This window comes from Trichechus manatus, unplaced genomic scaffold (genome assembly GCF_000243295.1).
Source record: "Trichechus manatus latirostris isolate Lorelei unplaced genomic scaffold, TriManLat1.0 scaffold00052, whole genome shotgun sequence".
Classification (NCBI taxonomy): Eukaryota; Metazoa; Chordata; class Mammalia; order Sirenia; family Trichechidae; genus Trichechus; species Trichechus manatus.
In genome coordinates this window covers 9161143-9178538 of record NW_004443988.1, presented here as the reverse complement: position 1 = coordinate 9178538, position 17396 = coordinate 9161143, and the positions used below count along the sequence as shown (strand labels likewise).

Sequence of the window (17396 nt, the reverse complement as noted above, 5' to 3'; positions counted from 1 at the left end):
TCAGAGCAATCAGTGGTGGTAGCCGGGCACCATCTAGTTGTACTGGACCCAGTCTGGTGGAGGCTGTGGTAGTTGTGGTTGTCAAATACCATTCTTAACACTATTCTTTTACCTGGAGTCATTAATTGCCTGGTATTTCCAATCTAGAAGCTTTAATGGCTTCAGAAAATCTCTATTCTCAGGTAAGTCTACTACATGGCTATTCTCAGGGAATGTTAATAGGTATTGTACAAAAAGAAAAAGTTCTGAAATTAAAGGAAATGCTAGATTAAATAAATTTAAATAGATTTCTTCATTGCAGGGCTTCTCAGAGTCTTTGCAGTGCTAATATGCATTGTGAATTCCCCAGAAGGGGAATATAATTGATGGTGTTTCCCAAACAAATACAAAGGATTTTCCCGTCCTCAGGAACATGGATGGGGTTAGTGTTCCATGGAACACACTTTGGGAAATGTTAATCTACATACTCTACCAAGTGTCAAAAGTCCTCTCAGACACTGATCTGGAGCTTTCATCTGTAACACGCATAGGTCTTGGGGCAGGTAGTTGTAACACTGAGGACAAACAAAGTGTTTAAAGGGACAGCAGCTGTTGAACATTAGGCCCTGGAGTTAGAACTAGAAGATTCAAACACAGACTTTATTTGTAGAAGGAAACAGAGCAATAGGATTTTTCAGTTGTTGCAGAGAGAAACTTTTAGCAGAAGACTGCCTATTTGTACCTGGATCCCAGGAGCCCATTAGTTGCACTGTGTGCAAAGTTGGGCATATCTTACTTCCCCAGACGGCGCCACCATTTGAAGCTTATCAGTCATCTGCTGTGTGGTTTGTCTACTTTCTTTTCTATTTTCTCACACTATGATGTGAGGTCATTTTGCTTTTGTTGCTGAGACGCAATGCAGCTGCCGTGCAACCTCATTTTTTTTTTTAATTGTAATAAGCTCTGGTTTCTTTCTCTTCCTCTGTTTTTTTTTTTTTTTTTTTTGCAGCCTCAGTAACATTTCGGCCAGAGTGGTCTACAACGAGGCTTTGTTCTGTTCCAAGGCAGCCTGTTAGAGACCACCTACCTGGCTGAGGATAACCTAGCCGAGGATACCCTGGCTGAGGATAGTGGAGGCTGGAGGAGGCACTTACTCAGCTCTCAGCGGGAAAATGACCTAATGCCAAGGATCCCTTGGACTCTCTGATTGCTACAGGCTGAGCGATGTCGCCTCTTTTCCGCCCAGCAAACCTTCCTCTATGTGACTGTCCTTGGGTTTGGTCCAAGAATTATCACAGTCCTGAGCATCCCACGCTGCCACCTCTCACTTCTTGGAGGATAATATTTTATCTGAATTAACTTTAAAGAAAAGGGAGGAAGCAAGCACTCAGCCTCTCATTAGCACTGTGCCCTCTTGTGGTTGGCTTTCCTCTGGTTGTTTTCCTAGGTAACATGGATTCAGAGCCAACCACCTGTTACTTTGAGGCATGCATAAACATGATCTTTATTAGGAAAGAAAGAAATTCAGGAATAGCCACACCCAAGCCCCTCACCTCACACATCCTGAGGTTTTCCACTTCTGTCTGGAATGCCCTCTCATTCTTTCTAACCTATCTGATTGCTAGTCTTTCAAGACATAACCTGGGTACCACCTTCTCTGTGAAGCCTTCCATCTCTGCTGGTAGGGTTGGTTATTCCCTCTTCTATATTCCTGTAGCACTCAGGTATCTTTTGTTCTTAAACAGGACTTGCTAATTGAGCGCCAGGATTTGCCTGTGCTTTCCACATATTCACCTCACCTACCCACCTCAATCCTTAGCATTGTACCAGCAGCTAGGATGGGCTCAGCAATGCTGGTTGATTGTGACTTTATTTTCTCCTGAAGTGTGTAGTGGGTTTCAGAGGTTCTCTGGACAGGTGTGTATATGTATGTAAAGGCAGAGTTGTGAATACAGAACGACATGAATAAGTACATCTAGACAGTAAACAGAACAGTGAGGTTATCTCCATGTGCACATACACATGCAAGTAGACCGCTGAAGGCTCAGAGATTTGGTGCTTTTCTGGCACATTTTGTGTTGGATTTGTTGACCCGAAAGTCTGATAAGAACCCTGGTTTACCTTCTCTGCATAATTTAATAGAAAAGATTATCAGCAGTAAAATATCCCTCTTCCCCAACTAAATTTCATGTCTTACAGAAGTATGTAGGATTTTCTTCTGGAAGCCCCTTCCAGACCTAGTCCTTGCTCTCTGGTATTCATGCATTTACAGGGGATAAGCCCTCCCCTCCAACCTCTGCAGGTGAGCATGGCGGGAGGACACAGAGGAACATCAAAGGTTAACATTACCTAAATGACAGTCCCCGATACTGTGTGGCAACATCAGGAAGGTCTTCTGGTTTAGAGCCAATTCCATTGCCAGCCTTTAAAAACATACCAAAATCCATAGGAAAATCATCAAGTCAGAGAAGAGGGAAGATATTAACGTGCAGGGCTTCCCAAGAGGAGGGGTGGTTACCAATGCACTCATTGCAGTGTGACCAAGCACTGGTCCAGAATCCAAGGGCCAGGTTTGCATGCTGTGGATAACCCTCCCCAGCCATGGGCCTTCAAGCCAATCCCTTCACTTGCCTCAGTCTCAGCTACCTCCTTACTGAATGGAGGACAACCCCAGGCCACGTAATTACTGAGCTTGCCTAATAGTTACCTTCCTTAGCTGTAAAACGAGACTTAGTGGTATCCACCTTACAGTGCTTTTTGGGTTTTTAAGGAGACTAGGAGAGATAAAAAAACATTTGGCTGCTAACCAAAAAGTCTGCAGTTTGAATCCACCAGTCGCTCTTTGGAAACCCTATGGGGCAGTTCTATTCTGTCCTATAGGGTCGCTAAGAGTCGGAATCGACTCCACGGCAACAGGTTTGTTTTGTTTTTTTTGGTTCTTTTTAGGAGAGATAATACATGCACATTTTCTTAGCACTGTTCCCAGCACCTCGAAAGGCCCCCACCACCACCAAAGGATTAGTTGCTATTAATTTTGAAAAATCACTTTATACTATACTTAAAAAAAAAAAAAACTATGCTGGAGAGATGACATCCTTAGGCACTTGCCTCTTAAGAATTCATCAATAACTGCAAAGGACAATGATGGCAGGGAAGTTACTTAGCTTTAGCTTCTCCCCATTTTATATGTCTGACCAAAAGATTAATATTTTAAAGAAGAATTTGGCTTAAAAAGTAAAGCAAAAAGGTGGCAGGAGAGATTGCCCTTTCTTAGTGGCAGAAGGCAACCTAGAAGACCTACTCATAAACTTTAGAGAGGTGGACCAGGCCTTAGAGGCCATTCAGAGGGGGCTGCTTGTCTACCAGCATCTTGTTTATTCCTCGCATCAGAAACAGGTGGAGCACGGGATCTAGCCCAGCCACCCACCCGGACCAGAGCCCAAGAGTCCTTACAGTCAGAGAATCCCCCAGGGCAGCCACAACCTGAATGTCCGCGGGTCTCAGGGCATGTACTAGAAAGACAAGAGGACACCTTTGAGTCGTGGGAAGGAAGCTGCAGCCAGAGGCGAGTGCTTCTTGCTGGAGCAAAAACAGAAACACGGCCCGCATGTGTGCTGGGTCATGCAGGAGTGAGCATGCACGGTGCTGTGCCAGGAGCCAGTGGTTGTATGAAGACAGTTTCCCAATCACCTGATCCCAGGCCTCCGGAGGGAGGAGAGGGCCATGAAAAGGGTTGGGGGTGGGGGGGATGTCAAAAGAGCAAGAAGGGGAGAGGGCTGGGGAGACAGATAACTAGAAAGAAAGAAAGGGGAGCTGGGGCAGGGCTTCCCCTCGGTAGAGAGGGCAGAATGGGGTCCCACAGCTTTGGTGCCTAGCAGTCATGCTGGATGCCAGCTGTGGCCTGAGTATGGGAGCTAGATGGGCACTGGACCTGCTGAGGTGAAGTGCAGGGCCTGGTGTGCAGCCAGTCAGAGCCGGATTCTGGTTTCCACCAAGAATCTGAGGGATAATCATGTTGTACCTTCCCCTGCCCCCAAGTCTCTTCTGAAGAGTCCAGGGGATTTCCAGGCCCTGCTGGCAGGTGTGAGTCCAGAACTGTGACTGCAGAGCCTGGGCCACAAAAGCAGCTCACAGAGCTAGCTTCCTCTTGTGACCTCTGGGGCTCGGTGAGGCCACACTGCAGGGCTCCATCACCAATGAGGGGGGCTCCTGAGGTGCCTCCAGCTAACAGGCAGAAGTCGGAGGGCAGCACACAGCTCCTGACGCTGACCACCTGGGGGCCTGCCGGGCATGGTACTGCCACAGGGCAGAGCAGAGTGTGTCCCAGGCCACCACCCCAGACAGGAAGCAAGTACATAAAAGTATTATATAATTTGCATATTGAAAGTCTTGCCAAAGAACTGATTGGCGTGTAAACCTTCATGAAAGCGGTCCTGGGACCTGGTGTGTCATAGGTGGCTTACCTGAGGTGGGGGATGAGGCAGAAGGAGCTCTGTCCCTGCACAGCAGCCAGCTCCCATGGCCCTAAGGGTGTGGAATCAAACTCAGACTCTTAGGGTTGAAAGGGACCAGAGAGGCTGGCTGGGCATCAGACTTACCCAGGGAACTTGAAAAAATACATATTCCTGGGCCCTGCCCCTGGGGAGGGGCCTAGAAAGTACATTTTCAGAAAGCTCCCTAGGTGATTTTGGATATCAGCCAGGTTGAAGTTGGATCTACTTCAGACTCCTCTATCATTCAATACAAGAATCAGGACACTGACAATATCAGCCCCTGTTTCTTCACCAACACTCCCAGCTTTATAAAGGGGATACTTATCTTCACTTATGTCCTTGATGAAGCTGTGATTTGACTGGCTGGGCCCCTATCCAGGCTGCTATCAATGGCATTTACTCGACCCTTTCTCCAGTAGCCCAAGCCATGATAGGCCTTTACAAAAGAGCGAGAAGCCCCCTACAGCTGGCCCATCAGGAGCTCTTGCCCACTTCCCCCCCCCCCCCCCCTGCTGGGCCATTCCCACCCTGCTGGGCCATTCCCACCCTACTGGGCCATTCCCATCCTGCTGGGCCATTCCTGCCCTGCTGGGCCATTCCCACCCTGCTGGGCCATTCCCACCCTGGGCTGGCCACTGCATTCTCTGGTGAGTCCAAAGGAAGCCACATGTAATACCTGCACGTTCTTGTTTGTGCCCAGAAACGGCCAGACCTGTGAGAAGAGGGAGGTGAGCCAATGGCAGCAAATCCAGTTTGCTTCCTGCACTGCTCTCCTGCTCACCGGCCTTCAATAAGTGCTGACCTTGGCCTGAACACTCTGGTCCTCCCCTGCCCTGCATCCCCAAGCCTGGCCTCTCCTGCCAGGCTGCTCAAGCTGACAGCTGTGGGCTCCCTCCAGGATGCACTCTGGACTCCCTGGCAACCGGAGCCCAGCAGGGGCTCCCCAGGAATAAGCATGCCTTCCCTTTGCTCCCATCCTGCTGACTGGGGACAACCGTGTCACCTCCCATTCTCCACCCAGCTTCATCCACCAGTGCACCTCTTTCTGCTGATGAAGCCCACGGCCCCACTGCCCAGCCTGGTCTCTCGCTTCCCTTTCCCCCCAGCAGTGTGGGCCCCTTCTTGCCCAGGCAAGAGGGGTCAGGCCCCAGCACAGTGGTTAGCAGTGTTGGGCCTGGGGTCCTTCTGGGAATACAGAGGAATTTATAGAGGTAAGGGCAGCAGCTTCAGAGCTCCAAGGACCTGAAAATTCGCGAGTGATAATGAAAATGGTGATCTTGTTCTGCTTCACCTTCCTAGTTAATGTCTGCATTCCTAGCTCCAGCTTCCACCTTACCACTTCCAGTTCCTCCTCCTCCGTACCGCTCCCTCCTACCCAGCCCCCCACACAACAAGATATTATTCTAGGTCTCTGTCCCTTGCTCTTCCCATTCCGCTAGGGAGGCAGTGGCTATAAGAAGACAGGGTATCCTTCAGTCTCATCTAGCCTTCAAACCGGAGCTGGATGTTGCTGCCACTTTCCACTCCCTGGCCTGAAAGAGCTGCGTCCAGCCCAGACGTGTGCCAGGGCTCCTTGTGATGCAGAGAGTGAGGAGCACTCCACGGCCTCCTGGCCACTGGGGCCATCACGCCTCGCAGACCAACCCGACAGTGTAGGTGGGTGGTCAGAGCTGGGGTGGGGGTGAGAACCTGGGGTGAAATGAACTGAGGAGCCTTAAAGAGAGCCGAAACCTGGAAAAGCTGCTTCAGATGGGTGTGTCCCAAAGGCATGTTTTTCACCCTACCTGGTCTGGACATGTGATACTGATCTCATTTTCAAAATTATGCTCTGCTGTCTTCTGGCCAACAGGTTCCAGCTAAACCAAGAAGCAGGAAGATGGGGAGTGAGAAAGAGGCAGCAGGAACTGAAAGGTGAGGGTGCAGGCTGGGGTGGGTCAGGGAGTGGGGGTCAAAGGAAATGTGGCTTATTGTCACTGCTGAGAGGGCACCTTCAGGCACACAGGTCCTGGGTCCCCCAGGGCTCTCCAGCCTCAGCCATCTCACCATGTTGTTCCACAGGCCACTGGCTGCACGGGCATGAGACTTGCTGCTGAAGTGGAAGCAGTCAGGAGCGAAGAAAGACCTGTCAGGCAACCCCTCCTAGTCACAGGGCAGAAAAAGGGGAGGTTTGCGGAGACGTCAGACAACACAAGTGACCTTCAGAAACAACTGTGGACTCTGCGGATTCCACTTATCCACGACGTTTTCTTTCTTTACCGGGGTCTTTGGCATGTCCACTTTTTCAAAGAACGGCTGCACAACCACCGTAAAATCTTCCCTCGTGTCATATCGCCCGCTGTCAACCAGCTGGTGGGTCCCCTCCTGAGGGAGGAAGAGGGACAGGGTCAGGGAGCAGACGCAAAGACGGGAATGTAGAGGAATTCACAGAGGCGAGGGCAGCAGCTACGGAGCTCCAAGCATCTGACAATTTGTGAGTGACAGTTGCAGTCTTGTCCTGCTTCGCCATTGGGTACTCTCTTCCTCAACCGTGGAATTAAATAGAGTCTGACCTTTGATGAGATTAATCTTCAGCAACACCTCAACCAGCTAATTATTTTTTTAGATCAACCTTTATCTAGACCCCTGCCCCAACCCCTGCTTCAGTTACATGTATTTAACACAGGCTGTGTAAACAGGAAGGTAAGGACAAGCTTAAATCTATTAGCTCGTCCTCTTTTAAAGCTATTCGGATTAAAGACTTGGTGAGGGGGATTATTTGGTTAAATGACATTCTGGATAACTGTTATGAATTGAATTGGGTCCCCAAAAAATATGTGTTGTAAATCCTAACCCCTATGCTTGTGGTTATAATTCCATTTGGGAATGAGTTTTCTTTGTTAACATGTCTTAAATTAATCTCTTTTAAGATACACAAGAGCAGGTTAAACAAGGTAGCAAGCACGCAGAGATGGGGAAATAGATGCCATGCCACATGAGCATCACCGTGATCACCAAGGAACAGAAGCTGAAAAGAGACAAGGACCATTCCCCCAGAGCCCACGGAGAGAGAAAGCCTTCCTGTATAGCCAGCACCCTGAATTCGGATTTCTAGCCTTACAAACTGTGATGGAGCCGTGGTGGTGCAGTGGTTAAGAGCTCGACTGCTAACCAAAAGGTCGGCAGCTCGAATCCACCAGCTGCTCCTTGGAAACCCTATGGGGCAGTTCTACCCTGTCCTGTATGGTCCCTTATGAGTCGGAATTGACTTGACGGCAAGAGTTTTTTTTTTTTTTTGCTAAACTCTGAGAAAATAAATTTCTGTTTGTTCAAACCACCCACTTGTGGTATTTCTGTTATTGATGGACTAAATAACTAAAGCAATAATCCTCACATTTATTTCTGTCCTCTAATTGCTTAATCAAAGGTGAATCAACAATATGTGGATGAATGCATGTTTATACTGCTTGTGCATGGTGTGCGTGTAGGTGCGTGTGTGCGTGTAGGTGCATGGTGTGCGTGTAGGTGCGTGTGTGCGTGTAGGTGTGTGTGTGTGTGCAGGTGCGTGTGTGTGTGCACGTGCATGTGTGTGCATACGTGTGTGAGCTCACATGCGTGCACATGCATGCGTCTCTTTGAGCCCCTCAGATCTCTCCAGGAGGTAACAGAGCTGTTGTCGTCACAACTTCCCCTTGGGCTCAGTTCCAGAAGGACGTTACCCCAGTTCTGGCTCCGGCTCCTGCCAGCCTCTGCTATTTCACTGCTCATCGGGGTTTCCAACACCTGGGGCCAGGAGCCTGACAGGAGAGGGAAGTCAGGCTCATGCACCCTGGAACATCAGTGTGGTCACTTCACGGGACACCGCACTCTCTCTTTCCCAGGGCCATGCAGCAAGAAAGCCCCTATGCCAGAGAGCCCTCACCTCCAAGCTCTCGGGCAGTAGTCTCCGGGCACAGAGAGTCTGAGTAAGGTATTAAGCTTGATAGGGGAAGGAGAGAGAGTGATCTCAGGAGGGAGAAAGCCATGATACCTACTAACTAGCTGGGTGACTTTCAGCAAGCCACTTTTCCTCTCTGACCCCTGTCCCCTCATCTCTAAGTGAGGATGGTGGACAATGCCAGGACCATCTCTTGAGCTCCTTCCAATGCTACTGGTTACTTTAGGGATCACCCATGGCTCACAGTGGGTGGAACCACACACCTTTTGAGAATTGAATGAAATGGTGTGTTGAGTGCCTGGCACATGGTGAGTACTCAATGACCGTGGTTATTAATAGCAATGATCATCATCACGGAGAGCGATGAGAACCATGGTGCTTGCAGGAGGTAGGGAGTGAGATGATCCTGAGAGAGGGCATGATGACCAAACATGGCTGAGCTGTGAGCATCTCCAGGACACTAGACAGGGTCTCCATGGTGACCAAGATCAGACCTGACAACAGCTGGCCAATCTAGAAAGGCCAGTGAAGGCAGTTTTGGTGACTATTTCTCATTCTCTTTGGCTGCCTAGCGCCTGAACCCACTTTCTATGTTTAAAAACTCCAGTGTATGAGAGGAAGAGCCTGTTTCCCACTGTGTTGTTGTTGTTAGGTGCCATCGAGTCAATTCTGACTCACAGCAACCCCATGTGACACAGTAGAGCTGCCCCATAGAGTTTTCTAGGCTGTAATCTTTACGGGCCCAGATCGCTGGGTCTTTCCTCCCACAAATCCTCTGGGTGGGTTTGAACTGCCAACCTTTTGGTTAGCAGCTGAGTGTTTAACTGTTGCTTCATCAGGGTTCCTTGCTTCTCACGACAGAAGCTGAAAAAGACAAATGCTTACTTTCCCAGCCTCCTCACAGCTAGGGCATGGGCACACGGCCGAGGCTCTCCCAAATTGCCGCCCCAGTCTCAGGCTTTGGGGTTGGAAGCTAGTGATAGAAAGATGCAGGGGCAGCATAGAGTCCATTTTGCTGAGGTGGCAGCTACCTCCAAGTCCTAGAAGCAGCAGCGACAGTGAAGGCCTGGGTGCCCAGGGCCAGCAATCTGAAGTGTCCGTGATGTCTTCACTGGACTAGTTCTTTGGCATGATTTTGATTCCTACCAGCCTGCCCGCGAGAATTCCATGGTAGCTTGGCCTCTGACCCTAGTTTTCTACCTTTCCAGAGATCCTACAGGCTATCTAATAAATAAACCTGCTTAAGTTAGCTAGAAACTGCATAAGCTCTTAGTGTTTGCACCTAAGAATCCCGGCTGAAATGGGTGCTCTCGTGGCCATAACCTCAGCTGCCTTTTCTCTCCTGGTGCAGGCATGGACTACCTCATTGGAGACACACGTGCCTCCTCACAGAAGAAGGAAGTACAGTTGGAGAGGCAGCCAGAGGGTTGGGTGATGGTGTCAGAGATTGATATATAGAAGTTCATTTCTCTGAGCTCCAGATCTACCAGGCAGGTGTGGCTGCCACTGAAAGAGTTTGCAGGGAAGTGGCTCTATTTCCAAGAGTCCATGGGCTTGAAGAATAAGTCCAACTCTGGAAGCTGTTTTCAGACCACTCTGGAAGGGTTGGAAGACCTACCACTGTCCTCCCAAATGACTGGGTAATCATTTGGGGGCAAAGCCAAGATAGTTAAGGGAGTCAACTGTTCTGGTAAATGATTTGATGAGACTAAAATGGACGACCACGAGATGTTTGGAGACCATCTGCTGACCCTCTCTCCCCCCGTGCTCCTGTGACACCTGTTCCCATGGAGGGGAGGGCATCCTCTGTGTGCCAGGTGCTGTGTGCAGGTTACTTCACTGCATCAGGCGACTCCCTTGGGAGGGTACTGTCTCAGCCTCCGTCTCACATCCAGAAGGCTGAAGCTCAGAGAGCTTTCTTAGCTTACTTGTCTAAGTCATACCACCAGTCAGGGTGTGGATCTGGTCAGACCCACTCTGAAATTCCTTCCCAGGACAGCACATTTCTCCACGGACAATTGAAAACACTTGTTTTCATGTGGCAGCCAGGGCTCTGAGTTCAGTGAGCTGTTTAGTCACTTGTCTCTGTAGCTTGAATGTTTGACCACAGCCCCTGCCGCCTCAAAGGTTCCTGTATCAGCTCAGTAGTCAGCAGTAATCGCACACCCAGCCAGTCAAAATTACCTGAGCATTTACTCATTTTCTGAATAGAGCAATCAAATCACACCTCAGCTTCTATGTACATCTCAGCTTACCTGATACTTTTTATTCACTTCAACGAGGGTGGCGATTTCTGTTGAGTTGTCATCAAACTCCAGGACACAGGGACACAGAGACCTGCAGACCAAACCAGAGATGCCCCACCCCACCAAAATCACGGTTCCAAATGTGTAACACAGAAGTGTTAGCTTGAGACTCAGGATATACTTCTTTTCACTTGGAGGATTCAGGAGTCTGTGCTAATGGGGCACCTGGCTGGCTAATCTGTATACTGGACTGATAAAGACAAAGAACATTTCCCAGACCTGGATTTGCTCTTGAAAATGAAGTAGTTATTTCTTCTGTCATCTGCAGGAGTGACTTTCATGGACCTGAGTTACTTTATGGCTGTGTGAGGACAGTGCTGTGCAGATGAGGTACATCTCCTTTTAAGTAACAATCTTGATGACAGTAACAACAATGAAGGCTATCGTATATTGAATGTTTACTATGCCAAGCACTGTGCTAAGAGCTTTATAGGCATTAACCCGTTTAGTCCTCACAGCCATTCTCCCATTTTATAGAGGAGAAAACTGGGGCTCATGATGGTTAAGTAACTTTCTCAAGGCCACATGAATGCTGAGTGTGGAAGCCAGGACTTGAATTCAAGTCTGTCTGGCTCTGCACCTGAGTTGTTGTTAGTTGCTGTTGAGCCGATTCTCACTCACAGCAACCCCATGTGTTACAGAGTAGAATCTCTCATGGGGTTTTCTTGGCTGTGATCTTTATGGAAGCAGGTCGCCAGGGCTTTTCTTCCACAGCACCCTTGGGTGGGTTTGAACCACCAACCTTTAGGTTTGCAGTTAAGCACAAACCTTTTGTGCTGCTTAGGGACCTTCCTGAGTTCTTAACCTCTATATGAAATTTCTTCTGTCCAGTCTGCAACTCTGACTGTAGGCAATCATTTGGCAAATCTAGGCTAGATCCTGGGGGACAAGGCTACAATGTGCATGGCTCACTGTAGATTCAGCACCATGGAGGGAAGCACAGCCCCTGAGACACAGAACACCCAATAGGTAGGGGAGGGCAGGCACAGGAGAGGTGGCAGGCTGGGGTGGCCCTGAGTCTGCCTTACCCTGACATTCAGTGGTTTGGCTATTTCAGTTCTGAGAACAACCTGGCAAATGTTGACTCTGAACCTTTAGTTTCAATGGTCTAAAAAGCCCTGCAGGGCTCGGTGGTAACAGACTTCTTCCATGAGCAGCTCTGAAATTGAAAGAACACGCTGAGCCCCCCGTGTGGCCAGTGACTGTGGTAAGTGGGAGCCGGGGTATGAATCAGCAGCTGAAAACAGTAGCCTGACACCAGCTGCGGTAATAGACACGTATCGTCCAGGCTGTCCTCCCTCTGCTCTGGCCTCCTGAGGCCTTCCCCAGGGAGCCTGTGCAGCCTGGGCCCCCAGGTGAGCTTTGGCATGTATCTGCAGGGGAGCAGCCAAGGTACTCCTTAATTTCCAAGAGCAAATCTGGCCCTTGTGAATTATTCATTCAGTCATTCAGCAACCAGCTTCCGAGCCCTTACGCTGTGCTAGCAGTGACTCAGACCCCAAGTTCACAGGCTGTGGGGGAGAGAGGCTCATGAACAATGACCACGAGATGTGCTCAGGGCTATGGTGGAGGCCCCACAGAGCTGGGTGGAGAGCATGGGGGCAGAACACCACTAACTCAGGGACACAGGACAAGGACCTGAGCTAAAGGTCCAGAGGAGGACCTGCAGGAAGGCACGTGGGAAATGTTCATGCCTAGGTTAGAAGGATGTCTTATTTCTGAGGGTGATAGAGACGTGTAACACTCAGGGGAAGCCGTCTTTGTTTGGCTCCGAAGGCTGAGGAATGAAGAAGACCTGGGTCTTCCCAGGACCAGGGCTCCCTCTTTTCTGGGGAAGACACTGTCCTCTGGGCCCTACTGATTCTGATTTGACCACATACTCCTCTAGTAGGTGGCTATGACTCTAGCTTTGTGAATGCCCAGCCTAAGCACTCATAGCTGTCAGAGGTCCCTCTGTCCTGGAAGTGGCTGCCCAGAAGGGGTGAGGAAGCTCCAGACACACTCAAAAGCAGGTCCTAGCAGAGGCCTGGGCACTCCCTGAGGCTTGCCCACACTGGCTGGCTCCATTCCTTCCTCTCTGGAGATTCAAAGGTATCAGGGGGCTGCCAGAACAATGAAATCAGGGTTGGGGTTGTAAACACACACCCCGAGGGCCGGTAGCTGAGGTCCATCTTGGGGTCACAAAACCATGGCATGCTCTCTCCGTTAGACCTTCTCAGGTTAGAAAACGGGGTGGTCCCAGCCCCTCTCACACTCTGCCCTAGGGTTTTCTCACTAATCAGAGCCACTTTCTGCTAAGGACCCCATAGGCCTTTGGGAACCAGGTAAAGAAGCTCCCATCTCACCTGAGGATCAGCTTTGGGCAGCTGACTTTCTCCTCTTGGTACAGCTCCCTCAGGGTGACGATCTTCAGCACCGACACCAGGTTCACAAAAGCCCGAGGAACCTGAGGAAAGACAAATTCAGTCCCTGAGAGGACCCAGGCTGTGCAGCTCCAGCCTCTTACCTGGTTCTGGGGCCTTCTCCTCCTACTGGTCTATCAGGTCTATATGAAATTTCTTCTGTCCAGTCTGCAACTCTGACTGTAGGCAATCATTTGGCAAATCTAGGCTAGATCCTGGGGGACAAGGCTACAGTGTGCATGGCTCACTGTAGATTCAGCACCATGGAGGGAAGCACAGCCCCTGAGACACAGAACACCCAATAGGTAGGGGAGGGCAGGCACAGGAGAGGTGGCAGGCTGGGGTGGCCCTGAGTCTGCCTTACCCTGACATTTCCTTTATCCCCGCCGCCCCCACCCCTCCATTGATTCTATGATGGGCAGTCTGCGCTGGTCTCCAGGTAAGGGTGCCCTGCCAGGAGGTCTCAGCAGGAAGTCAGAGCTGCCTCCAGGTTAGGTCTGGGGCCCAAGTTGAGGCTGTGACTAAGCTACTTAGAGGCTGTGCAGCTCAGGCTGTGTACCTCAGCGTGGAGGATGTCCAGAGCCTTCCCAATGTTGTCCGTGAAGTTCTGGGGAGAATAGCGAACCTATAGGAAGAGGAAGGGTCTCTTTAACACATTTATCATCAGATCTCCCTACAGACCAGGGTCACATCATTTCTTGGGTCCCCAACTTTCTGTATTCCAGTCAGAGTGGGCAACAATGAGACACACGGGTGTCCTTGGAGGCCCCAGCCTCCTTATCACCCCACAGCCCTGGGGCTTGTCATGGTTGTGATCCTCAGGGATCCACGCATCTTCTGAACAGAGTTACGGAAAGCTCTGGATCCACTCCATGGCAACTAGCTGTAGGGCCTTAGCTAAGTCACATCACCTCTCTGGCTCCTTCTAAAATAGGGGTGTTGGACCAGATGACCTCAAGGTCCCTTGCAGTTTGAGCAGTCTCTGGTCCCCTGGCCTGCCCTCTTCTCCTTAGGGCCTCAAACCTCTGGGGATACACACTCTAAACAAATCGCCTAAGGAGATAATGGGAAGGGAAGTGGGTCCCGTGACCTCGCCCTTCCAAGTAGCATAAACACGTTTTAACTGTTATTTCTCCTGATCTCAATACTTGTTCTTTCTCTGAATGAAATCTAACCCAGACCCTGATATACTAAACAGATCAAAGCTGCAGCAGTCACAACTTGAAAACTCCTGACTCTGGTGGCTCTGAGCCTGGGAAAGTGGCCACAAGGGAGCAGGAGACAGGGTCATCCCTCTGGGCAGGTGCCCACAGGTCACAGCAGACTCACCACTTCCTAAACTTGGCTCTGCTAGTTCCCTTTCTGCATGACACATGTATTCATCTTCAAGTTCTAGTTGGAAAGCCTCCTGCTGTCTGATGGCACCCCCTAAATTCCCATGGCAATTTTAACGTTTGATCTCTCTTCCGAGTGCATCACTAGAACCACACTGATGTTTTTCCTGCTGTGTTATGGTGAATTGTCTGTGTCTCACTCCCCTGACAGTGGGCGGTCCTTGAGGACAGGGCCCGTGTTTCACCTGTCACCACTTGGCTTCCAGCACAGTGCCTGGCATATGTTACATGCCCAGCAAATGGTACTAGAAATGAAAGATGATCTGTTTATCAGAAAACACTATAAACAAACTTAAAAAGTAGACAAGATAGGCAACATATTTGACAAAGATGCTTAAGATAGAGGTTTTAAAAAAGCAATAGGAAAAAGATGACTGTCTCAACAGAAACTGGCCAATAGCCATGATAGAGAATTTAATAAAAGGAGAAATTCAAATGAGTATCAAGCAGAGGGAAATCAAAGTTTATTCCTACCTAGTAATCAAATAAATGCAAATTCTGAAAATGAGATGCAGTTCTTCATCTGTCAGATTAAACCCAAAACCAAAACCAAACCCGTTGCCATTGACTCTGACTCATAGCGACCCTATAGGACAGAGTAGAACTGCCCTATAGAGTTTCCAAGGAGTGGCTGGTGGATTCTAACTGCTGACCTTTTTGGTTAGCTGCCAAGACTAGCATCTATTAAAAAGAAAGACAGCATACATTATCATTTGGGGTGTGGGGAAGCAGGAGTACCAGTACAAACTTTCAGAAAGCGTTTGAAAATACGTATCCAAAGAATTAAATTGTGTATATTCACCAAAACATAAGATGGATGAATAGATAGGTATGTGTTAAAGTTCATATAGCAAAATATTAACAATTACAGAATCTAGGTAGGGGGTATTTAGGTATTTACTCTACAATTCCTTCCATTTCTCCATATGCTTAGAAATTTCCACAATAAAATGTTAGGGTAAATATGCATATCTTTTTGTCTAAAAATCTTACTTCTTAGAATCTATTGTAAGGAAACAATTATGGATGTACACAAAGATGGATATTAATCACAGTGTTATTTAAAATAGGCAAAATTAGAAGTACTGTAAGCTAAGTATTCAACAATGAGGAATAGTTAAGTAAATTATGGCCCATTTATATTATAAACTTTGATACAGTCTTTAAGAATTATTCCATAGAAAAATATATATTGATCATGGGATATCTTCTCAATGTATTCCTAATCAAAAAAACCAGGTTACCAAACAATGTTTTCAGAATGATACGATTTTTAGAAAATAAAGCAATTTGTCTGTATCCACAGAAAATGTTAAACACTCATTTACCAAAATGTTAACAATGGCTATTAGAGATTTTTTTCTCTGTACTTTGATGTGTTTCTTGTATATATTGCATATAATATTTTTTATTTAAAATTATAATACATTTATTATTTATTTTATTTAAAATAATAATAAAACTATTATTTTTAAATTCAATTGAATTGAACGTAAAAGAGGGTATAGGCTTGCCCAGCACAGGTAGAAGAGGTAGAGTTAGGGAGGCAGATTTGGGCTCAACACAAGGAAACACTAAAAGAGCAAACGAAAGATCTGCCCATCACTGGGGATATTAAGCAGGTAGATTCTATGGAAGGGATTCCTTCCATGGTGAGAGACTGGTTAGAAAGGCCTGTGGGTGTCTTCTAGCTCAGAGATTCTGGGGTTCCAGGAAGAAGAGCCACACCCACAGCAGCAGCTTCAATCACGGGGTTCCCATCAGCCCAGCACGACCTCTTTCAGAACCTTGCCTCATGCTTGTGCCTAGAAGTGACAGCACAAAGTTGGCAACGGAGAGGCTGTTGAACACTGGAGAAAGGAGCTGACTTATATGGTGGCACAGTGGTTAAGCGTTTGGCCGCTACCCAAAAGGTTGGCAGTTCAAATCTACCAGCTGCTCCTTGGAAACCCTATGGGGCCATTCTACTCTGTCCTATAGGCAACAGGTTTGTTTGTTTTTTTATGAAAATATGCAAGATTTTTCTAGATCATTGGAATGCTATCTTGGTTTCTAGAATGATACCAAGCTCCCTTGATAGGAAACCTAATAAGGATCAATCTCAAAAGTAGTTTTGCATGTCCTGTTGAATCTCTCCCTGGAGGTGAATGCCCTGTCAGTCTCAGGGTTCATCCAAGGCTGGGTCTAGGCCAAACCATGAGTCCTAGTCCCAGCTCAGCTGCTCTGCTCCATGATCCAGCAACCTGGGGCTGTTGGAGATCCTTCCCTGGGAGTGAGTCTTGAGTTAAGGGCCTTGGAGACTTACCGGGTCGTTGCAGAAACCACAGAGGTCATTGCTGCCTATAAACACGGTTATTATCTTCCAATCTTCCTGAAAATTTATCCTCTGAAACAAATAGGAAACAAACAAGTAAGCACCTTGTCCCAAAGTCAAGTAAATGAAGACACAAAGTGCTGAACACTAGGAGAGATTGGTCCCCAATGGAGGATTTAGTAGACGTTCATATTTTTTCTCTTTGGTTTTGGGGTCTCGAGGTCATAGGGATTTGGTAGGTGCTAAATGGTTCAATTTTTCCCCCCATGGATCACTGGACTTCCCTGTGGCTGTACCCACTCGTAGGGACTGGACACTGATGCTCACCAAGCTTCATCCCTCTCATCTCTAGCATAGCAAGGAAAGAGGGGGAGGATAGGGAAGGCTGGTTCTGGCTATGGGAATGGAGGCCATTTGTTCTGGGATCTTCTGGAAATCTTCTGTCTTAATTTTGCCTTCAGGGAGAAAGAACCATCTTCCATTAAGAGGAAGCTCTCCTAACTTATGTTATGCACGTGAGTTAAAACTGCTCATGAGCAAATCAAGCTGGAGAGGCTGGGAAGAGGAAGGCGGAAGCTCCAACTGTGTGCTCTGA

At 48.3% G+C, this 17396-nt stretch overlaps 1 protein-coding gene across 1 annotated transcript in view; it reads right to left on the bottom strand.

Moving 5' to 3' along the window:
- The window catches only part of PLB1 (phospholipase B1), a 153182-nt gene that overhangs the window by 80500 nt on the left and 55286 nt on the right, over positions 1 to 17396 (bottom strand). Inside the window, 11 exon segments of the mRNA XM_004377697.3 lie at positions 2329 to 2402; positions 3433 to 3491; positions 4443 to 4503; positions 5149 to 5184; positions 6257 to 6328; positions 6516 to 6611; positions 6729 to 6833; positions 10641 to 10722; positions 13037 to 13137; positions 13653 to 13718; positions 16793 to 16873. Coding sequence (XP_004377754.3) covers positions 2329 to 2402; positions 3433 to 3491; positions 4443 to 4503; positions 5149 to 5184; positions 6257 to 6328; positions 6516 to 6611; positions 6729 to 6833; positions 10641 to 10722; positions 13037 to 13137; positions 13653 to 13718; positions 16793 to 16873 — 833 coding nt within the window.